This window comes from Uranotaenia lowii, chromosome 3 (genome assembly GCF_029784155.1).
Source record: "Uranotaenia lowii strain MFRU-FL chromosome 3, ASM2978415v1, whole genome shotgun sequence".
Classification (NCBI taxonomy): domain Eukaryota; kingdom Metazoa; phylum Arthropoda; class Insecta; order Diptera; family Culicidae; genus Uranotaenia; species Uranotaenia lowii.
Genome location: NC_073693.1, coordinates 86,095,368 through 86,119,950, shown reverse-complemented (window position 1 = coordinate 86,119,950; position 24,583 = coordinate 86,095,368). Strand labels below are relative to the sequence as shown.

The window sequence follows — 24,583 nt, the reverse complement described above, 5'->3', positions numbered from 1 at the left end:
TTTGAATAAACGTCTGCTGCCTTTCCTGAAGAAACACGGTTGTTCCGTACTGTTTTGGCCGAATTTGGCATCTTGTCATTACGGTAAAAAGGCCATGGAGTGGTACGCCGCCAACAACGTGCATGTGGTTCCCAAGGACAAGAACCCTCCCAACACGCCAGAGCTCGGCCCAATTGAGAAATACTGGGCTATTGTCAAGCGGAACCTAAAGAAGACCAAAAAAACTGCTAAGGACGAGCAGCAGTTCAAGGCAAACTGGCTTTCTGCGGTGAAGAAGGTGGACAAGGTGGCTGAACAAAATCTGATGGCAGGGGTTAAGCGTAAGGCCCGGCAATTCGGATTTGGAAAAGCAGAAGGCTCACTGATTTCACCGATTAACACACATTTTCCCTTGACCAAATTTTAACCGTATCACCCTTTATTTGAATTTTCTGGATGATTCAATGAGCAAAAATTTCTTCCTCCATACAAATTTCCATACAAAATTGAAACGCGTTGCGCTAACTCAGGAAACAAACAATTCATCCCAAATTTGACACTAATGCTTGGTGACCCAAAAGGCATCGAAAAAACGTATGGGAGCAAAAAGTCATTTTTACAGCGGTCTACTGGATATAGTCGATGCGTTCTTTGATATCGATTACTTTTCAAAAAAAGCGAAAACTTATATCAAAGCTTTTAGTTATTTTACTGCCGCAGTAGTGAAAAAAACAAAACTGTTGAAAATAACTCTTATTGCATTTATCTAGCGAAAATAAAAGCCGTCCATTTTATTGAGGCATTGCATTGGTTTCACTATTTGTGAGATGAAATACAATTACGCCTTTTCGAAAACTGGGCACTGAAAAGTTTATTTGTAACTTTTGAACGGCGTTCCAAGCAAATTTTTAACGTATATTTGATGATAGCATTTGAATAATAATAATAATATTAATTGATGACTCTTTAACCCTGTCATGCCCAACCCAAGTCATTCAGATCAGAGATAGCATTTGATATTTTAAACACTTTTCTGAAGATTTTTTGTTTAGGCTTGTACGTCTGAACTCTGTGATTAAACGTCAAAAAATCAGAAGGTTATTTAGTTGCAAAATGTTCGATCAAATCGGACACTAATCCGAAATAGTAATTTTTTATCATAACTTGTTTTCTAAGTATTAAAAACTGCATCATTCAGTAAAAAAGCGAATCGAATTACATCAATAATTCCCCCAAAATAAATAAAATCAAATAAAACAAAAATTCCTGCAACAAATTACCTCACAATGCTGCAGATTATCAACACGCAAGCAGGTGTCGCTAATAAATTGCCAAGTCGGTATAATTACCAACTCGTTGACGGTGTCACACAAAAGTAAAATTCAATCAATGATATTAATACTCCGCTGCTGTCCACCATGAACAGCACGGAGCAATATGGATTGATATAAATATCGAAAATACAAAAACCATGAAGCCGCTAATGAAGGAAACCGTACCATCACCCGCACCAGAGCCGCTTCGCCAAGTGTGGCCTCCACGTGAGGTCGGGAAAACCACGGGCCAGGTAGCTCTCGATTTTCCGGCCACTCCTCAGCGTCAACCGACCGTGTGCAAATGAAATAAACTTTTCAATTTGATCCGTTAATGAGATGAAAAATGATATAAATTAAATTTCGAAGTGATTTATTCATTTCCTCCCGTTCGTTCGTAAGTTCTTTCTGAACTGCTTCTGCTGCGGCCTGTGGAGTCCCAGATCTGTTTGTTTTCCGTAATGCCACAAATAGTATAACTGCCTATACAGTGAGAGTACTGTAATTCATCCCACCCGCAGAATGCAGGTGGGTGGCACACATCCTCCTGGCTGAAGGTGGATACAGATATAACTGGAGGTACCTCCCAGATCGGCCCACCAACTGACATCGCATTGGATGCTGGTTGCAGTTGAGTAACTGGTAGCGGCATGAGCTGACTGTCAATTGCCCGATTCTGACGACTTCATCAGTCAAGTATCGTGCGGTTCCCTTCTGGATATTTGTTAATGCTTGTATGGGATGCAGTTTTCCATTATTCACATGAAGTTTGAAGATTTTTGAAATTTTTGTTTTCAAACTATTTCAAATGCTTTAGAAAATTTTGTTAAGAGGAAGAGAAATTCAACTTACAATCCAAATTTAAACCATAAAAAAGAAACACAATTGCATTATTACTTTTACTGAATTTTCTTCTAATGTGAGCCTTATTCATGTAATATAATTTGTAATAATATTACAAATTTCAAAATGGTACATGGATTAATGCAATTCCTTAGAATATGTATATGTTTAGTCCAGCAACTAAACACTTTGTTATAGAGGTCAAAAGCCATTTTACTTATCGGAAGCTTTACATTTTATCCTGTAACTGGAAAAATAGTCTGCGTAGCTTTTCAAACATCAACAGCAGAAATAGATTTTTATATCACCGTTCTTTCCGATATTGGCAACAGAAGCTTTTTCTTTATTGGAAACGTGAATATAGGCTCTAAAAAGTATGAACGTAATCTGTATCTGTATAGTGTGCAGCAACGCCATCAACCATCACAACACCGTTGGTCTTTCCTACTCATAAAAAGGAAGTGCGAATGTGGTCAAGTGCTGTCTGACGCTTTTTTTTCTCCGGAATTTGCGAAGCGGTAAGGTACCTACAGTGATATTTTTTTCTGCTGCGGATCTTGGTCTTTGTTGGAGAAAGTAAGGTAAAGGTAAGGTTGAGTATTGTAGGGGGACAGTTCGGTTGGATGTTGGTCAGCAGCACTCTCGATGATGTTGATGATGCCCGTTGAGCGTAGTGTAGCGTAAGAAGGGAAGCTGCAGTTTATTTATGGGGCAAGAAATATATGGATAGTATGGAGGAACGGAGGTACCCGGAGAAAAACCACCATCGTAACTAAGGAAAACCTGGGATGAGAAAATGCGTAGACAACGCTTTTATTTCACTCTTCCAGGAATATCTTTCGCTTCTGAATGTTTCCTCCACTCGAAGCCTAGCTAAATCGAAAGCCCGGTGCAGGATGTATGAAATTTAATGCAAAAGTTGTGGAAGTTGATGGCGAAAAACGTTTTTTTCTGTACCAGTTTCCGGGTAACCACTTCGGTTGGCATGAATGTCGGCTTCCATTTTATTTCGATGCAGAAAGTGAGAGAGAAAAAACAAATGACCATTCGTTCGGTCAGCCCAGTACTTATTTTTGGTCTGCCAAGATCAGCCGACCAACACCGCACACACTTTTTTGCGATACTTTCTTTTGCTCAGGTTGACACTTATGTAGGTTCTTTTAAATTTCTGCTGTGTTGCTTCGTCCTATTTTTTTAACCTTCCCATGCCGTTCGCAAAATATCCGTTTCGGGGAAATTTGAGTTGTAGTTTGATTTCGTTCTCCTGACTGTAAATGTTAACCGATTTTGATGATATTATATTCATTGTGTAGGTAATTTGTTCTTATTACTCAAAATTTTAAAATAAAGTCGATATGTATTACCAAGTTAACAGAAACTGGTTCAGGAAGTAAAAAGTCCGAAAAATCAATTTTATTTTTAAAATGCTCATAACTTTTGACAGCTTTTCTGTATTTAAGTGTTTCATTGATGTTTGAAATCGTCAAGAATCCATCTTTCCGACAGTGTATAGATATGTTGGGGTCCAATGAAAGTTTTGACCGCTATCTCAGATCTTCCGGTAGAAAAAAATCTAACTTAAAAAAACGATATCCAATTTTTGCTTTGCTTAGCTGTATTTCATTTCCCAATGAACCGATTTTCAAAACTCAAATTTCAATTTTTTGACGTTAATTTGATCATTATTTTCATAGAACATACTTGGTCAGTCAAAATTCCAAGTTCTTCAGTATATTGGAATGAAGATAAGAGATTTTAAATGTGCGCTTCGGGTCATATTGACCCGAACGGCATGGGAAGGTTAAAGTTGCAACAAACTTCTTGTGTAGAAAGCTATGTAAGAGAGCCTACCTCCTTCTGCCCCCTTTTTTTTAAATAAGGGGTCACAAATCATCATAGAATTTTTTTTGACGCAAATACTTTCTTTTCATTCCTCATGATCAATTAAAATATGACTCCTTTTACTTGATACATTGATTTTTGGTCGGGTTATGTGAAAAATTTAGCTCCTTATTCTCAACACACTACTAAAAAGATAATTATAGAAAAAATTCTCGTACCAAAAAACTCTCCCATAAGAAAATTGAATCTTTTGCTCGATAAATTTTCAAAATTGTGACAAAACATATGAAAAATCTCCACTTTCTCATCTACTGCCTGGAAAGGAAGGGTGTTTCTAATCATTATAGAAAATTTGTTGCACCCCGTTACTCTCCTGAGCCAAATTTGGTCTCGAGTTACGCCTAAAAATTGCCTTCCTATCTCGTTTCCATCTTAACACTGGAAGGAGTGAGGAATATCAAACCGTCATAGAATAATTTCTCGTATCCACAAACCATCTCATGCAAGATTAAGCTTCATTGGCACGATTAGTTCTCAATTTATGAAAATAACATTGTATGAGTGATCCTCTTCACTTCCTATCGTTCTACTGGAAGGAGGTGTCAAACCGTTATAGAAAGATTTTTCGTACCCAAATACCCTTCCTTGCCATACTTGGTTCCATGTGCTCGACTAATTTTCAAGTTATCCCAACAACTGTATGGAAGCCCCTATCCCCCCATCCGTTCTTCACACTGGCAGAAAATGGGCGTTTCAAATTATCATAGACAGATTTTTTGCACCCAAATATCCTACCGAGCCAAATTTGGTTCCATTTGTTAAATTGTCTCGAGTTGAATTATCCAAAAAAAGTATAGAGCCTTTCCTGTTTTCCTGACTACAGGAGAGAATGATTTCTTATATCCAAATAATTTCACATGTCCAATTTGTTTCCATTTGCTTAATAAGTTCTTGAGTTATGGAACAAAATTGCGTGGAAGCCACTTTATCCTCTTTCTATCTTCACATTCTTGATTTGAAGTACTGAATTATCATACTATCGCTCGAATGTCGGATTTTTTTCTTCTTTATTATAGAGACTTTCAGCCTCGGGCTGGTTCGTCGGATTTGGTTCCATTTGCTCAACCATTTCTCGAGTTATGTAAACATGTTTTTTTTTGCTTGGGTTGGGACACCTCTTATCCGCTTGCTGTGAAAATGGGAAGTCTCAAACTTTTATAGGAACTTCCGACTTTTAACAGACAGACAGGTAGACTGACAATAATTTTTTATGGAATTTTAACACTCCAAAGCTGTTCGCAAAATATACGTTTCGTCGAAATCTGACTAGCAGTTTAGTTTGTTATTATTCCCATGGACTCAAATGTTGACCGATTTTGAAGATATTGGATTCATTGTGTAGGTAATTTATTCTTGTTTTTAAATATTTCAAAATAAAGTGAATTTATTTCACTGAATTTCGGACAGCTTTGCAGTATTTGAGGGCTTCTTTGATTTTTGGAATTGTCCAGAATATATTTAAATATCCGACGATGTATAGATATGTATGTGGGGGTCCGATGAACATTTTGACCTCTTTCCAGGATTTTCCAATAGAAAATAAAGATTATTTAAAACAAAGCATCCAATGAACCGATTTTCAAAACTCAAATTTTATTTTTTTCCCGTTGATGTGAGTATATTGGAATGATGATTAAGACGCTTTGAATCTTCGGGTCATATTGACGCGAACGGTTTTGGAGGGTTAAATATCAAAGAAAACTTTTTTTTATTTTTTTTTTTATTAGAATTTAATAACAACTTACGAAACCCTCTAGACTAAAAAGCTTCCTTTTTAGTCAAAATAAGCGACAGATCTTTCGCAGATTTTTTAAACGAGATTTAGGTTATCTTAGGGCTTCAAATGTTCTGATGAAATGATTTACAAAAAATTCTCTATTTTAAATAATAATTATATTAGTTTTACCAGAAATTTAGAGTCACCAGATGCCATAATTTTTGCAAAAAATCTACTAAAATTAGGTGGAGCTGTCTTTTTTACTTACAATGAATTGTTCAAATCACATTTTGAATTTAGTTTGAGCATTTACAATCGTGCAGCTTGTTAGACTCAAACTAATTCAAGTCTTTTTCAAAAGGAGTCAACCTTGTCTGAGCGTTCCGACATTATCATTAGCAGCTACTCGAATACTTGGCTATCTCAAAGTATATTTTTTATGCTTCAACAATTCAAGCTGATATAAAAAAATCCAAAAAACAGGCAAACTAACAGTTAAAAGACCAGCATACTTCATTTTCCGGGAGAAAGTCTTGTATACCAATTTATGCCCCCTGAAAAGAGGGAACGCGATTTAGCTGTAAATAAAAGTGTGACATATATTAGAAATTCATTTGCATCGTGTGAGAACCAAATATTTAAAAAAAACCAAACAAGTGACATTCAGTGGAATATTTTTATTTTCAAACAAAGTAAGAAGAAGTTTTCTATCTATCTACCACATTTTTTGTGTTAAAATTTAAATTTCTAAGAGAAACATCCAAAAAAAATTAGAAAATGTTTTATTTGATACTAGTTCTATTGTTTTTACATCTTTAGACTTAATTATTAAAAAAAAAAAGAAAATTATCAAAGATACAGCGAATTTGGTGAAACAATAATAATTTTTTTTCGCGGATAAAGCTGTGGAATGTTAGCTGGATAGTTGTTCTACATTGTATGACAATTTTATGAAAAAATATCAACCGAGAGAGAACAAGCAGCTTATCAAAGTTATAAATGAGCACTCTGCTTTAGGCGATTTTAATCTTTTTTTAACGTTATTATACATATGTAGGTACATACATTTGGGTTGCAAAATGCTTTGGTAGAAAAATTTAGAAGAAGAAAACTGTTGGTAACTTTTTTTTAGCAGAAGTTGAAACTCCTCTCGATCTTTCTTTACTTTCACGTTCCTTTTATTTACTATTTCAGTTATATTGTACAGTTTTGTTTTTTTGATTCATTTTTTTAAATGATGATTAAAAATGTTTGCATATGTTTGCATATGCAAACTCCCAATTTCGTTTTGACGGATTTCAATCAAAACGAAATCAAAACGAAGTTGGCATGATCCTCTCAAAATTTAATAAAACTTGTGGGCATAAAGATCTTACCTAGTAAAGCAATTTGGCATACTAATACCGTGTTTGTTTTTACCTTGGTGGCGCACTAATTGTGCACTATGTGCTGTCAAAGCGTTTTTTATATGAATATGACAGCAGTTAGTGCACAACTAGTGGGCCACTAGATAAAAACAAATACGGTCTTAGTTTTCCCAAAAACTATCTAGACTAACATTTGAAAAGGGTCAAACTTTTCAGGCAAAAATTTTATATACATATTTAGCTCGAAAATAACAATTCCTACACATATGGTTCATGAGCGAATTTTGAAAAAATAATTGAATTTTTAGAAAAAAAATTGAGTTTTTTTTTAATCCTAAATACACTGAGAAAAATGCATTTCACAAACTAAAACTGAATCTCCCGAAAAATGCCATCTCAGAATTTGATGATTTTTTTAAAAGTCGGGTAATAATAAAGCCTACAAGTCGATAAGGGATAAAAGATTATCTAACAAATGCTTTTTCATGATGTGTATGCATGTAATTAATTTTTTCAGTGTTAATTTAGTGAAATTCTACACTAAAAAAAAATAAACTGCATGATTTTCAAAAAAAAAACCATGTAAAAGTTTTTCTAGGAATTTTTTTCTCTTGAATATGCACAAGTTACAATGAATAGACGACTTATATCTTTATTATTTCCCGTCTTAGAAAATAATTTCATTAAACTCTGTGATGGCATTTTTTGAGAAATTAGGTTTTAGTTTATGAAATGCATTTTTTTCAGTGAAGGATTTAAAAATATTTTTTGTACATTTTTTATCTAAAAAATCAATCATTTTCCTAAAACTCACCCGTAGACTACATCTTTGTAGGAATTGTTATTTTTGGGCTTAAAATTTTATAAAAAAAATATCCTGAAAAGTTTTGCTCTAGTAAATGTTAGTCTGGATCTTTTTGGGAAAAATTAAGTAGTCAAGTGCCATAACTACGTGGGAACTATACACACACAATGTTTCGTTCAATTCTGGGACGGTCATGCCAGATACTGTGTCTAATTGGCGCGAAATTCGTCTTTTTTAGTATCAAATCGAATCATCCAAACAACTAATACTTTCTTTGGATCTTGGCTACCAGGTTGAATCGAAAAAAGTCAATTGTAGCTCACAATACCCTCCTTAGACCTCCATAAATTTTTTTTTTCGAAAGTACGATGCTCGCTCCTAAAACTATTAACAGGATTTTCAGTGGTTTTCATTACCAACGCTTAAATTTTTACCACTGAGACACTTTTCAACCACCAATTGCTCAAGGAGAGTTAGCAAAAGCATTCTACAACAAAAAAAAATCAACAATTTGTTTGGGTTTTTTCATAAAAAAGACCGAATCTGTTGCCCTGGAGGACCTCTGCGGGGTTACAATACATATACAAATACAAATACAATACAATAAAATACAATACAATAAAATACAATACAATACAAATGCTTCAAACTTCAAGACGAATTCCATCAAATCGACCATTCTCATCTGTAAAAAGTAGTTTTTCATGTTTTGGGCTCGATTTTAAAAATGTATTTGGGCTCGATTTTATAAAAAGTGTTTGTGTAAATCTTGGTTTTTTTTTGTCTGATGTTGTTGCCAAGGTTCCATAGAATGGCACTAGTTGTTCAGGGGGTTCGATTTGATTAATAAGTAAGCAGGATAACGGTTTTGAAGAAATTTTTAAAAGTACGAGAATTTTATTGTCACCCTGTATGTTGCAACAAGTTACATATATTTTAGTTTAGTCTTTTTTTAAAGACCTTAATGTGATTTGTAATTTTATGAACCAAATTTGTATTTTGTATGATAACAACTTCACTAAATAAGTGAAGTTTTCATTATCGAAGGACAGCAAAGGAAAACCAATCCTTCCACACAAAGTGGCACAATGTGGCCAACATGCTGGTGGTCTTCCTGGCTGGATATGTACCAACTAACCTGGCTCACAATGCTGGTCGCTAGGAGGGACGTGTCCCTTCATTTGATTTTCCAAGAGAGGTACAGGCATCTACCAGCAACTTCGATAGCTGTTTGACGTTTCTGTGTTTGTGTGTGCACGAAAAAAAAAACAAAATAAACAAAACCAATGAGACATCTCCCGGAAAGGAAAGTTATGTTACGTGTAACAAATGCACGCCGCGCCTTCCCAAGTATGGAGTGGCTGAAAAAATCTCCCTACAAGCAGTCCAAGGGAAGGCAACACTATGGAATACAAAATTCTGGATGCTGGAGCTACAGAATTGTGAGTAGGAGATGAGATGAAAATAAAAACAAAACAAAAAATGCAAAATAACAACATTACAATGGCACCGAACGTGAGTGTGTGTTAGTACGCGATTTGCGCGAAGCGGCTGTGTGGATTTAATTAAAAAATCTATATTTTTGCAATTTTTTTTCGCGCAGAAAACGTGCGAATGGGTTCGGTCACTGCTGCCAAATGTGGAAAAGGGAGCCGATGCTGGACGCCGCGAGAAAAAAATGTATATGAAAGAAAAACGATATCAAAAGGGAGGAAAATGCTCTAGCCCTCCGATCCAAGCCGGCAAACGGCCAGGATGCGTCCCGATGCTTCTCTGATGCTGCTGTTTACATCGCAGATTCGAACGATCGTCGCCGCCAGACGACAGGCGCTTCTTCTACTTTGTCTTGTTTCGTCGTGCCTCTCACATCACGTCAGGAACACCGGCGGGAAAGGAACGATAGGGTTACGGAAGTGTCGATCCGATGAAATGAATCGTTATTGACAATTGACATTGTGTCAAGTTCTTGATGATTGTTTGAGTGAGGAAAGACATTTACGCTCAGAATATTCCAATCTGAAAAGTTATTCAAGGGTTTTGATCAATTATGAGAAAAATTGTAGATAACAATGTACAGTTGGCTATCCTAAACTCAAAAAAGCCGTGTCTTGTTTCTGGAATCGACATGTAGTGCGGAGATAGCAGAACAAATACGGCCGACTATTGGTTTTAGGTAAAGGGTGGATGACTGAGGAAAAAAAAATGTATGTACCTACTACCACAGCTACTATCATTATGAGCGAACAGGCTTGCCGAACCCACCTGCAACCAACACATTTCCTATGCTCTCCATATAAATATTCGCCGTCCTTGCAGATGTTGCATCAAACAAGGGGCCACAAGTGAGAAGGATAAAAACTAACCAAAACGCACGGCTCCCGGATAGCTATAAGCAGAAAGGGGATCCCCCCTCCCTTAATCTCATACTGCTACTTATCTGGAACATATATTCAATTTCAGGGGTGATTCAGAAACAGCTATCGAAATTTTTCGAAAAATTCTTTGACAACTCAAACTTTTCTACACCTTCTAAAACTGATGGAAATTTAACAAAATAGATTTGTTTTCCAATTATAAATTTTGTATCTAAAATTAAGACTCTATATTTATGAATTGATAAGTTCCTAAATTCTCCCACAATAATGTTTTATTTGTATAAAATTCCTCTCCCAAGCCAAATTTGGTTCCATTTGCTTGATCACTTTCATTAAAAATAAATTTTTGATAGTCCCAATGTTTGAAAATCAAGAAAACATTTCTCGTACCCCAATCCCTTCTGTGCAAAATTTGTTCGATCATTTCTCGAGTTATTAAAAAAGCATGGGTGCACTCCTCTTCATTTTCAAGCTACCTTAAGAAAAGAAAGGAGGAGTCTAGGTTCTAATTTCCATATACCTACTTTTCCCACTCCCACCTTCCCTATTAATTCCCCCACTGCAGGGTTCCCGAATGAGCATTTTTCCTTCTCAAAAACCCTCCACTTATGAAATTCGTTTCTTTCGTATGACTAATTCTATAGATATGCAGCATAAATGTATGAGGCTCCCGTCTCCTCACTCAATGGAAGAAGGATAGGGTCCCAAATAATTATAAAAACATTACTGGTATCACAATACAATCCCATACAAAATTTGGTGCCTTTCGACTGATAACCTCTCGACATCTTCCTATTTGTTTACTGGGATCACGGAGGGGTCTCAAACAACCATAGAATCTTTTTCCGTATCCAAATATGCTCCCTTGCCAAATTTAGTTCCATTTGTTCGATTATCCCAGTTATGCAAAAAAAAATGTTTGGAGGCCCCCTCCCCTTTTCTGTTTTTCCAATGAAAGGTGGGAAGAGCTTCAAACCATGTTGGGAACATTTTGTTCACCCAAATAGGGGAAAGGCGGGCTAAAAGCGCATACTATGGAGAATACTCATTTTCTTTCATATTCCAACGATAGGGGTCTGAAAGCAATATGCACATGAGCAGACATCTGTTTTGTATACGTTTAAGAATTTTTTCTATTAAAATCCCTAACAGTTTTCGAGCAAATGATTTTATAATAAAAGAAGTCAAAATAGCCGATTCTTGAGACCGGGCAGGCTAAATGGGCATATTTATGTTTTTAGCTGTATTCCAGTTCACTTGTAATATTTCCGTAAAATTCAATTTAAAATACTAGAAACTGATTTTAAGCATACGTCAAAGCTTAAACTTTGGCGAAATTTAAAATTTTACTAGTTTTTTTTTGTATAAAACATTGTTAGGGATGCCATATGACCATATTTCATGGTAATATTTGGTTCATATCATGTTCTTATCAGATCAATATTTAGCTCTTCAATTTTCACTGTAAGATTTTATTTAAAGCGTAAATTTAATGTTTCAATGATAAAATGTTTAAAATTCATATACTTAGCTAATCTATTTTTTCTAAATAGAGGCATTAAATTTGCCTGATGTGGGCATTCAAAACCTGTCTCTCATTCTAATATCTTATCAATTATAACTTTTCTTAAAGCTTCAATTTGTTCAATTTTCAGTTTTCATGTGAATTAGAAGAAAAACACTTAACATTTTTGTTTTCAGATTCTGTACGTACGGTTATTAAAGTTCAATATATTTTAACAAAACAGTTGAAAATCTTGTTTGAATTTTTAAATTTTTTTGACTAACCTCGCTTGATCAGTTATCGAGTATTGCAACAAATCCCAATGCAAATCGGGAGGAGTTTCAAACAATCATAGAACCTTTTCCCATATCCAAATATCCTTCCATTCCAATTTGGTTCCATTTGCTCGAATAGTTATCGAACTCTCCACTGGAAGAAAAAAAGGGGTCTCAAATAATCGTTGAATCATTTCTTGTATCCAAATACCCTCACACTTGCTTGATTAATTCTCGAGTTATGTTAAAAATTGTAAGAGAGCCCCCCCCCCTTCTTCCTATTTCCCCTCTGGAAAAAGGAGCGGTACTGAACATTCATAGAAGTTTTTCTCGTGGCCAAATACCCTCCCATGCCAAATTTTGTACCATTTGCTTGAATGGATCTCATATTATGTAAAAATTTCTTTTTTGCTGTGGAGACCCCCTCCCCCTGGAGAGAGGGAGGAGGGAGGAGGGAGGGGTCTCAAACCGGGGGATATTAGGGAACCTTCCCTAATATTTTTTTTGCCTAATGAGATACGAAGTTACGGTCTTCGACAAAGCTGGGCAGCAGAAAATTTCCTTAAGAGAATTTATAAATTTGCACAAAAACCATTAAGGCTCGGTTCCACAGAAGAAACAAAAATTATTTTGATTTTCAGTACAAAATATTCAATTTTCCCATACAAACCTTGAAGTTCAAACTTACTCATGTAAACGTTACATAAAAATTCTACAAAAAATCATGGGTCAAAACGAAGCTTTTCAGACTCCAAGGTTTGAAAAATTCAACACTGACCTCAAACCGACTCAGTCTTATGTATAGACTAGCTGACCTGGTAAACTTCGTGTTTTCCTTTGAATAAATAAATAGTTATAAATGTTTAATTTCATCTACGCGTCCTTTAGTTCTTCGTGCTCCTGAATCAATTTTTGTTATTCGATTCGATTTGATCGAATTTATTCGATTTGTGTCCCATTCTAGGTTTGTTTTGTATGGAGGCCTCCCTTCCATAAAAAGTGAGATTCATGTAGGCTTACCAGAATAAAATATCGGGAAGTAGGACATTTTGCTCAGAATACTATGAAAAAGTAGGACATTTTTCAATCTGAAGTAGTACGAAAAGAAGGACGCTTTATTTTGTGATTTTCATTTAAAAAAGTTTTTACACAAATTTTTAATAAGAAAAGAAAATATCACAACAAATTGAGATCAAACACGTTTTTTCACATTTTTATGTAATTTTGTTTTTTAAATTCAATATTTCATCGTTATTATTTATTTTTATAAAAAAAATGGGAGTTAATTTTGTTCTGGAGCATACTTCTATGAAGAGCCAATTTTTTCTAGCAACTGTTCATTTTTCAACAAATAGGAATGGAACTCTGATCACAAACGTTATTTCGAAATGCTGATATCAAGTAACAGAAATTTTGTTCATCGCTTGAGCTAGGAAAATGATATTTATTTTTCTATCCAACATGAAAAACGAAATATTGCTCAGTTATTAAAAAACTGCAAAATGAAGTACTGCCTTCAAACATGGCTGTATTTGATGAAAATGTTGGAATGTGAAAGCGGATGCATAAAAATTTAACCTAAATTGTAGGCTTTTTATTTGGACTAAGCATGAAATTTGCTGTTGAGTTGAGCTGAAAATGCATTTCGCCATTTTTTTTTGCATAAGTAATGCATACAAAGGAAACCTGAGTTTTCACTGTTAGACAAATTCAAGGTTCGTTTTAGAAGAATCTTACCCTGAAAATAAAAGCACCATTGAACGTTGGAATTGAAAAGGTATTTTTAAATTACCTGACGACAGAGGATTCAAAACCACAGTTCTCAACAATTATTGATTCTATCAATATCCTATCAATCGATTTTCAAACTTTCACTTTTTTACTGCAAAGCGTTGAATTACCACCGAAAAGCAATCGTACCTTACTTTGGATGAAATATTATAGTTTTGCATTGAAATGGAAAAGCGTCAATAAGGATTTCGTGAAAAATGGATTGAAATAAGAAAAAACCCGAAGCAAAAAAATTCGATAAACAAGATAATGGTCCTAACCGTATAAAAGTAGGACATTTTGGGTCCAAAGTAGGACGGTAGGCCAAGGGGCGAAACAGTAGGACATGTCCTACCAAAGTAAAAACCAAAGTGGTAAGCCTAGATCCATGAAACTATTATACAAACCATTATTGACCCGAAAAACCCTCGGATACCAAATTTAACTTCATTCCGATCGTCCGTTTATACGTGATGGTGTTACAAAGAAAACGCCTCTATTTTCATTCACCCCGTTTGATTTTGGCAACGTGCTCGAACATATTGTATTGCCAGAATCGAATGTTGCTAAATCGTACGGTTTATTTTCTCTACTTTTTTTCACTTATTACTTCAGAAATAGAATTATTATAGCCATTAGATAATTTTTATTTAATTTTCGACCATTTTTTTTGTTAGATTTTGTTGTCATATTTGCTAATTTTGTCAAATTTCATAATTTTTTAGTTATTTTTTGTCATTTTAAGCTTTTTGTTAGTATTTTTTTTTTTGATTTCATGAAATTTCAACTGTTTGTCACTTTTGAATACTTTATAAAAAAAAACTAACTTTGAAATCTAGTTTTTTGGCATAAAGGCCCATTTACACTTCGCTTGAAAATGAATGTAAAAAATCTTATTTCGTTATTAACTAAACAAAGCGACAAAACTAGGTTTTGTAACATAGTGGAATCGATGGAGAATGGTTGAAAGATGAAAGTTCAGATGGACTCGTTGCTTAAAACCTGATAGAACTGTTTTTATTTCGTCTTCCTCGTCATGATGAAATTTCCGTTCTGAAAACCGGGGTAATCGAAATAAAAACAGTTCTATCAGGTTTTAAGCAACGAGTCCGGCTGAAATTTCATCTTTCAACAATTTCCCATCGATTCTACCTTGTACATAGTTATTATACTGCTTAACGCTGTTATAAACTATCTTCAAGCCTTCTGAAGAGTTTTACAAATTTACAACAATTTTTACAACAAATTGGACATATCGAAGAACGGTACTTTTTTCTTGGAAACTTACCCGGTATCGAAGACGTGGATGCACCTAACCAAACTTGGGAATTCTCCAGCATTTTCGCCTGAAACGAGTCAAAGAAAAAAAAAACCGGATAAGAATCAAGTTGCTGATAATTTTTAGAACTCTCAAAATCCCTCACCGATGCACCACCGTTCACTCTCGAGAAACCGTATTATTTTGAGAAAATTCCTATCTTTAAGACACATCTAGCAAGAAAGCTGGGGCCGACGAATGTGCTCTCCAAAGTATCGGTCGGCTGCCGATGATGATAATTTCGACCCCGGGTAGTGAGAAACCGTCGGAAATGGTCAGAACTTAAACTTAAGGGATCAGGGAGCGCGGTGGGAATTATTAGGTAGCGCATCAAATTGCCGACATTGAACGCAAAAATTTTATTCTCGCATCTTTTGCCCTTAATCAATATAATAAACAATGCGCGCTGCATATCGATCACCGGTTAGCACTCATGCCTGCAGCCCACATCTTAGCGATTCCCCGAGGGACGGATCAGACCGAAGAGAAAGAATACAGGATTGCTGCACCGCCGCCGCTGCTCCAGTATGGTAATAAAACATAATAAATAAAAACCGGGAGTCTCGCTCCGATTCCGAGAGTTCTGGATTGGCCCTTCTTCGGAGCCCCGAAGGCTTTCAAGGCCTTGAGACGGTTGCTAGTGAGTTGCTTGATGATGATAATTGTTATTATTTTCGATCTTTTTGGTCTGTTATCGGTCGAGGTACGGTGGTGCTTGACAATGGTAAGTTTTCCGATCAGGTGAAGAGAACTTTGGAGATCGCTACCAAAGTTTACGATGTGTTTGAAGAAAATCTTAAGAAACAGGCCAGCTGTTACATTTTAACAATAGAGTGTAACGTTGGGACATTGTCAGATGATAACTTATAACGTCTAATCATATATAGTAAGGGAGCGTCCAATAATAATTTAACGTTCCTAGGGTAGGGAGGGGGTGAGCTCGAGCGTTAAGAATTGTTACAGGGGTGGTTGCGACACGATGTACAATAACACAAGGTGATAAATTATATAAATTATATTCCCGATGATGACGTCATTGCTATCCATCTAGTGAGCCTCGGTGAATGCAACATTCTCTTATCTGAAGAAAAATTTTTCCTCCCAAATAGGATGCCGAAATCTAAAGATTTGCTTCAGTGTCATAGATTGCAAGTATGGTCATTTTTCGTACCATCCGGAGGAAGCTGAAGTGGTTCGGACTAACGGAAAAACATCACCTGGCTGTGGTGGAAACATATATGCTCTATAGAGCCCGAAATAGTTATATCCCCGTCATATCCTCAGAATTCAGTGGGTCTAAGGAAAACGCCTGCAACTCTTAAGCCATGTCTAGGCTCTCAGGCGAATGAACCGAACTTTCAACCAAATCGACAAAAAATTGGAACTATTAGGCACGATTTCTACGAAAAACAAACAAGCTCAAAGTCAAAATTTTAATGAGGGTTTTAGGAAAAAAAATGACTCTTCGGTACGTAGCATCTTGGAGTATGCTGCACAGGTGTGGGCTCCCTATCAGAACGCACAATGCTACCGCCTCGAACGTGTTCAGCGTAGTTTTGTTAGGTACGCTCTACGTCGCCTTCCTTGGAATGAACCGCTTCGGCTTCCACCATATGAGCAAAGATGTGCCTTAATAAACCTAGCCACACTCGAAAAACGCCGTACCGAACTGCAGCAAACCTTCATATGTGATGTGTTAACTTACCGCATTGACTCAGCATACATTCTCCAACGGGTCAATATGTATGCATCCACTAGAACACTTCGACAACGCCAGTTTCTCTGGACACCTTACCACCGTACTACTTATGGAAGAAACCATCCGATAGATAAATGTTGTGAACGTTTCAATTTAGTGTACCATCTGTTCGATTTTAACATGAGTAAGCGTAGTTTTAAATTAGTTTTAAGCAGATTCCCTTAGATTTTAAGATAAAAGTCTGCACGGTAATTTAACCAAAGACCAATCAATAAATAAATAAATCCCTAGCATGACTTTGTTGTCAGGAATAAAAAATAACCTATTTTGAAGCTTCTCCTCCAAAACTAAAATTTGTTTAAAAATAACCATTTTTCCCCAGCAAACTTTTAAGAAGATATATCGCAGGAACAATAGAATTATTCAAACAATTTCAATGATTCGAACTCCAGTCCTCCGAGTTCGCAGTCCGTTATCATACTCATGAGTTGATATGATTCACGCTATAGTTCTATAGGTGAGATTTTCTTTTTACGAACCGGTTAAAGGAAGAAAGGGAGAAATCGGATAGAGTTTCAATCGGTGGACCGCCCATTTATTGTAAATCAGTTCACTCAGATCGTAAATGTCGAATAAGCATATTGCTAACATGTTGTAGACATATTGACGAATTGGCAAAACTGCTATCCGACTCAAATCTTTCGATTTGGATTATCATTTCTATTATGATTTCATGTTAGCTGGGTCACCTTCTCCGCCTCTATTTCTCATGTTTGAAAAATAACTATATTTCAACTTCTCCTCGAAAAGTCATTTTATGGGTTCTCATCGAGAATTCACAAAATGACATGACGCGGAAAAACGTCAAATATGATGATTTTCATCCCTAAATGGTTATTTAAAAACTAGCGTGTATTTTGTCTTTTTTCAAAGTGCAGCTAGGATTTCACCTAACTTTGAACAGATCTAAAGGGGGTTTTCTTAAGGAGAGAAATAATAGCTTCCAGCGCCCATTCTGAAGTTACATCAAACATTATGCCTTGTTAAGCCAATTCTGATAGATCCGAAAAATTAAGTTAATCAAAGTCAGCTTAAAAGCTCTAAAAGGCATTTCCATCCAAATGGATGATTTATCTCTGAACCAAATTGTCGCACAACTGAACTGAGATCTGAGTGCAACCTAGCTTCTGGAGAGGTCAGCAAAGTTGGCAAAATCGCTAAAAGTTGCCAAATCAACCGTTACAAATGTAATTAAAGTGTTTGGGAAAAGTTTATCGACAGCCAGGAAATCTGGATCGGGGGGAAATCGAAAACCGGAAGCCGCTGAGACGACAAAGAGAATTGCCGGTAGTTTCAAGCGAAACCCTAACCTCTCTCTCCGAGATGCCGCAAATAAGCTGGGTGTATCGTCTACAACCGTGCATCGAGCCAAAAAACGAGCCGGACTATCGACTTACAAGAAGGTAGTGACTCCAAATCGCGATGATAAACAAAATACGACGGCCAAAGCGCGATCCCGGAGGCTGTACACGACGATGATGACGAAGTTTGACTGCGTGGTAATGGACGACGAAACCTACGTCAAAGCAGTCAAAACCTACGTACAAGCAGATAAATAAATAAATTAAAAAAAAAAGAGCGCTTTTTTTGTCACTTTTATTATTTTTGATTTTCATTTCAAATTAATCAAAATTGATGTAAAACCTTATATTAGCATAAAATTTTTCAATTCATGATCATGACCTCAAAAAAAGTAAAAAAGTGGTGTAAAAACCAGATAAATTTTGAAAAGAGGATTGGAAAGTTGAAGTAATTTGATACTTTTTTAGCATTGTAAGATTCTCAGAATTCGAAACACAGAATTTTTGACGAATTTTCAAAGGTAGCTGTTTTTTCGAACCTTTTGTCAATTTGCATTGGATTTTGAGTATATTAACGCAAGATTTCCGTAATAAATTTATAGTATCAATAAGCTAATTTCATACCAACTCTAGGGGTGTTATTACATTAGCGCTGTGATATTGAGCTTCAATACGAGCTTTCCCAAACTATAAATTTGACACTCAAGGTACGATTAGGGAGTTTTTTTTGGGCTTTCAGGGGGCGTCCATAAAAAAGTAATGATGCAAAATAAAAGATTTTAAGAACGCCAAACTTCCAATAGTGTCATATTGACACTCAAGAGTGGATTAGTGTTAAAGAAGGTACATATGACACTATACAATTGTAAAAAAAATACTGCTGACACCGATTCTAGTGCTAAGACAAGTTTCAAATATCCCATTTCATTATTCATTTATTCAGCTTTCGAAGTGTAATTGTACGTTGGCATCAATGTCGGAAAGTCGAAACTGAAAGCAGTCATTTGCTCTGCAACAGCAACAACAAAAAATAACTAACACCGATTACATATTCATTCAATTAAAAAGCAATTGCCACATTCAAACTTAGAGGAACAATTAAATTTGCAAACGTGAACCCGTTTCTTGATGTGGATTGTCTAAAATATCTGTAGGAGGGTGTAGCTGTCCTAAAATATTCGGATAGAATTTGGATTAGAATTTGTATATTAGATTAAAAAAGTTGTATCTTCAACTTTTTAGGTTCATTCTTCAAGTAGCGTAAAGTTTTCATTCGAAAAATACTTAGTTCTTTATAACTTGAAGGAAAGATCTTCAATCGAACCAACCTAATGGAGCGTGGCTTTATTGGCTTATAGTTGTGTTTGCATCTCTATCTCAAAGTGCACTTGTAATTAGGGTAATTTATACCTGAGGCCATACGCCCTGGGCGAACAGTTCGCGCATCTCTTATGTATATGAACGCCAATTTGTGTGTGGTTACCTCAATTTTAGCCCTGAGAAGACCTTCAGCCCTGCAGTCATCAATTTTATCAAATTAATGTCAAACATCCTGCTCATTCATAACAAATCAAACAAGACCGATAGACTGGTAAATTTATAGAGAAATGAATTGTTAACCCATTCACATACCTAATACATCCGTTTTCGAAGAAATGGTAGCCTAACTTAAGGGGAATCCTGGGATTCATTTCAACCTTCAGGGTTTTTTATCCATATCTTTTTCTAAACACAGTCATTGATTGTCGTCATAAAGCTGGCTCGATTGATTTTTTTTTGCTTGAGACTGTCCATCACAAAAACTACTTACTATGTATGGTGGAATTAAAGGACCTTAAAAGGGCTGTAGGGTGCACCTCACGGAATTTATGAAAAAAATCTTCAACTTAAAAATTCTTGATCTAATTTCTGAAAACAAAACAATCGATCACCATTTATTGCTTTCAATATATCAAGGTAAGTCTAAATTGACAGCGAAAAATCATTTTCAGCCCAACCCTGATGGACCGAACAGAACGGATACAGATTAGAATCAATTTTAATGCACAGAACAGCCAGCACTACTTCCGGCCCCTTAACATCCGTACATACCTCGGTAATTGAAATTAAATTAATAATTACAGCATTATAAATGCATACCCGATGACAAATGAAGAAAGCGGACAGTTTGACAAGCAGCCAATCCGTCCGGAGAACCTCTAAGGAAGGATAATTACGATTGAATTGTAGTTACTTGCTCCAGTTCGAAGAAAAATTATACTTGGTACAGCCGTTCGATTGACTGGCTTAATTTCAGTCATAATGTTATTCGATTCGAAGAATTTTCCTAGAATAAATAATTCAGTTAAACAAAACGAAATTGAACTGAATATAGAAACATGGAACTATGAACGAAAATTTGTACGTTTGACAAATTCAAGCAATATACTCTTAATTTAGAAGTTCAAGCGTCAGCTGAATTGACAAACAGTTTTTTTTCAAAGACAGCAAAAAAAAAGGCCCTAAAAAATAATTGAATTAATTTTACAAACGACTTCCATTCGGCAAATATAATACACTTGGAAAACAAAGGAATTTCGTTGAGCAGATGAATTAGAGTTTTTCTTACATACAGTGTAATGAGAAAAAAACACAAATGAGTTTCAAGTTTTTCGCCTGAAACCGTCTATTAAAATAACAAATGCCTCATTGTATTCACAACTTGGACAAATTGTGTCCTTGCTAAAATTGAAGGTATACATTTTGAAATTATTTCCGCTACCAATTGGGTAGCAAAAGAGGCGAACTTCGATAAACCCGAAACTAACGCAATTCTACAGCAGGTAGCCATTCGAAATCGAAAGCAACAGTTTTCCTACTGATTCGGGATCATGACGTGCACCCCATCATTGAGCTGGGCTGGGGAGGAACAGAGAAACACCAGCAAATTATATCGAACTTCGGATTCATATTTTATTTGCAACTAATAATTTGCGCGCCCGTTTGAATTCTCCTCGCCCTCGTCCTGCACCTCAAAGCAGAAGCTTGGTTCTTGATACTGTTTGTAGAATCGTAACGAAGAATGAAAAACGAAATTCTCCCCTCGGCTAAAGAAGCCCGATTGCACGACTTCTGGATTGCAGTTTTGAAATTCTGCAAGGGAAACTATGCATGGGAATGCATGGGAAATTGTTGCAGGTTGTCGACTTTGTAAGGGCTCCCGATTGATTTTCTTTAAACAAATTATTTGAATTAAGAGCACCTTTGTTGGTTGTGGTTCACTTTTCTTGATACTGTTTATTTATTTTGTTTGGCTTAAATTATGTATTTAATGATTCTCTTGCAAGCTTCACATGCATTACTGATAGATTATATCACTGTTTAGAACGCCATCTTTTAATGTATTCTACATCAGTCAAAATGCTTTGTAAAAAGTGGCTTCCCTACCTCTTTTAGATCAAATTGAGTAAAATCGTGTAATTTTTGCGAAAATTACAAAAAAAACCTCACACTAGAGGGGAGAAAGAAGCATTTTAACTGATAGGAAGTATCAACTTGACACCAATATTTAATTAACTTCAGATCTTTCCAAAATTATCAAGACTATTTATCGTTTATCGATGGGCCGAAAAGTGTTCATTCGGGTGGCAATGGATATAGTGGAAAAATTTCATCATCTTATTTTGGATATATAAAAATTTTGTTAATTTTCACAAAAATCTGACTTTTGCCAAATTTCAGGAATAAAAGCGCCTGAAGTTTCGATTTTTTGACCATTAATTTAAACGTTTATCTAAGACATTTTTTTTCGAATGGGTGGTAGGGGAGAGTGGGGTATTATGCGCCACTTTTTTTCATAACTTTTTTATTTTAAAAGATAAAAGAAAAAAATAAATGGAAAGATTTTCTACATTTTTAAGGTATTATAAGGCATTTTTAAAGGTATTTAAAGGTATTTAAAAAACACTTTCCTGAGTTCTGACTGTTTTAATAAAAGTATTTTTTTTTTCGGATTTTGAAAAGCTGTGGGGAAACGTTGGCCACCTCTTAATTGACTAGATAACCTGCAAAATTTATGAGTTGACCCCAAAATTGAAATTTTATAATTCATTTAGTTATTTTAAAGCAATTTCAGACGAGGAAATAAAAAAGAGAGTTGTGTATGATCGAATACTTCCTATACCCTGACTCACGAACGTTTGGGCAAAATTTCTTATATAGGATTTGTGTTCATCTCTATCGCATTAGAAAAGATGGTCAAAACATTTTTCATAACACTTTATTTCGCATAAGAAAACTTTACAGATAGTAATAAAGTATTTTAAGTTCTGAATATGTAATAAAACACTAAAATATAGGTGGCCCACGATTCCCCACAAACAATGATTTGCAAATTGGTTGCGTTTGTGTGACTTATTGATGTTTCATCAAAATTTCATTTTCCACGTGAAAGAACATGACAAAACACAGATCATAAGCGTATGAGCGTATTTTTGTTATGTACTTGAAGTCTCCCACGGATGCTATTTTCCGGGGGCCTGATTAATTTTTTTTTGTTTCGATTATAGCCGTTTTACCATCTTTATGGCATACGCGACTTTATCAACGTTGCAGTTGGCGGATCGTTTTTGAAAAACTTATCCGATATAACTGTGTTCGATGTTTTGTTTAATTATGTAAAAACATTTTTTTAGGCTAGTTAAATAAAAAAAAGCATATGATGCTAACATAAGTCAACAACATTTAGAAAAACATGCTTACGCAAAGCGACGATGATGACAGTTGGATTGTGATTTTTATCTCAACACACAGCTGAGATATTTAGAGTGGCCCACGTTACCCCATTCTCCCCTACTTAAAATAATTTAAAAATCAAGAAAATTGAATGAAAATGTAACTAAAATGTAAAATGACACTGAACAACACAACGATAAACACAACGAAAAAATGACAAAAATTTCTAAAATGCAAAGTGTAGCCCTAATTTAAAGAAAAAAAAAACAAAAAAAACATTGCAGCTATGCAATTTATTTATCTTGGTTCCCCCCTAAGATGATTTTTGAAAATTGAAAAAGTCGTAAATTTGTGCTTTTTGAAGTACCCCGTAAATCAAGTCTGATTGGATTTAAATTTTGCACAGGTCAGTTTATTTTAGGCCAATCTCTAAAATGATCATGTTCCATTATTGATATTCGATATGACACTTTTCGCTTCCACCCCTTAAAATTAAAGTTTAATTGAAACACGAGAGTAGGTGCTGATCAAACCAATCAATACATATTGTTTGCGATTTTCCGCTAAAAAAAGAATTTTGTAACTAGGTAGAAATAGTCTTATTATTCAGTTTTTGCGCTACAATCTTCAATTCTTTCACTAACACTTTTCAATTGTGAGAAATCAACCTTAAAAACGCTCACATTTGGGCAAAAAAAAAATTACCCAAAATACACCATCTTAGAACTTAGTGAAATTTGTTCTAAGCCGAGTAATTATGAGGCCTACAAGTCGTCCATACATTGCAACTTGAGCATGTTTAGTGGAAAAAGGGTTTTTTAACAAAAAATGTTCATGATTTTTTTAAAGCATGTAATTTATTTTTTCAGTGTAGATTTCCGACCTTTAATTTAACAACTGCTTCGTTGAATTGATTGTACTGATTTCGAAGAAATAAAAACTTCGATTTTAATAATCGATGGTAAAAGTTAGTGAACCTACATTAAAGAGAAGCGACGTCTCAAACACAAAATTCCAATCGATACAAAAGAACTGTCAAAATCGATTCCAATCGATCCGAGCATTTTGTCGCAGAGCTTTTACGTTTCTTATTGAAAACTCAACCAAGGAAGCTATTGTGATTGTTGTTATAGTTCAAACAGATAATTTTAAAGCTGATCATATGAATTTATGATTAGGTGCAATTTTTTCAATGCTTTGGTGAATCGTGTTCCTAGTTAAAAAACTAACTGATTATTAACGAAATTCAAGTCATTCATACCGTTTATCGCGATCCTTCAGGCATTGAGTTCAATGTTGTTTTGTTGGATTGAAGGAGCATTCACTTTAGAGCTTGGACATTGAGCCAGAAAACAGTGCTGAGGATTTTTTTGTTCAAGAATTCGGCGATGTTGCCACATATTTTATTTTAAGAGGGATCAGATGTCGCTTCTCTTATATGAAGGTTCACTAGTAAAAGTAAGTGGAAATTCTACACTGAAAAAATGCAGCTTGAGCTTGAGCTTGCTATCAACTTCGGTCCACCGGCGACCCCTCTTGGCCAATGGCATAATGGTTGCTCTTCGTGATTGGATCGAGGAAATAAATATTGCACAATGAACCAAATGAAAGGTGCTGGGAACAAGCACCACAATCTCACTGT

At 35.4% G+C, this 24,583-nt stretch overlaps 1 protein-coding gene across 2 annotated transcripts in view; it reads right to left on the bottom strand.

Annotated features, from left to right (window-relative positions):
• Positions 1-24,583, bottom strand: part of LOC129756412 (protein bric-a-brac 1) — a 469,121-nt gene that overhangs the window by 99,948 nt on the left and 344,590 nt on the right. For both annotated transcript variants that reach the window (XM_055753285.1, XM_055753284.1), the window contains exon 2: positions 15,139-15,196. In XM_055753285.1, coding sequence (XP_055609260.1) covers positions 15,139-15,196 — 58 coding nt within the window. The remainder of the gene's footprint in view (positions 1-15,138; positions 15,197-24,583) is intronic.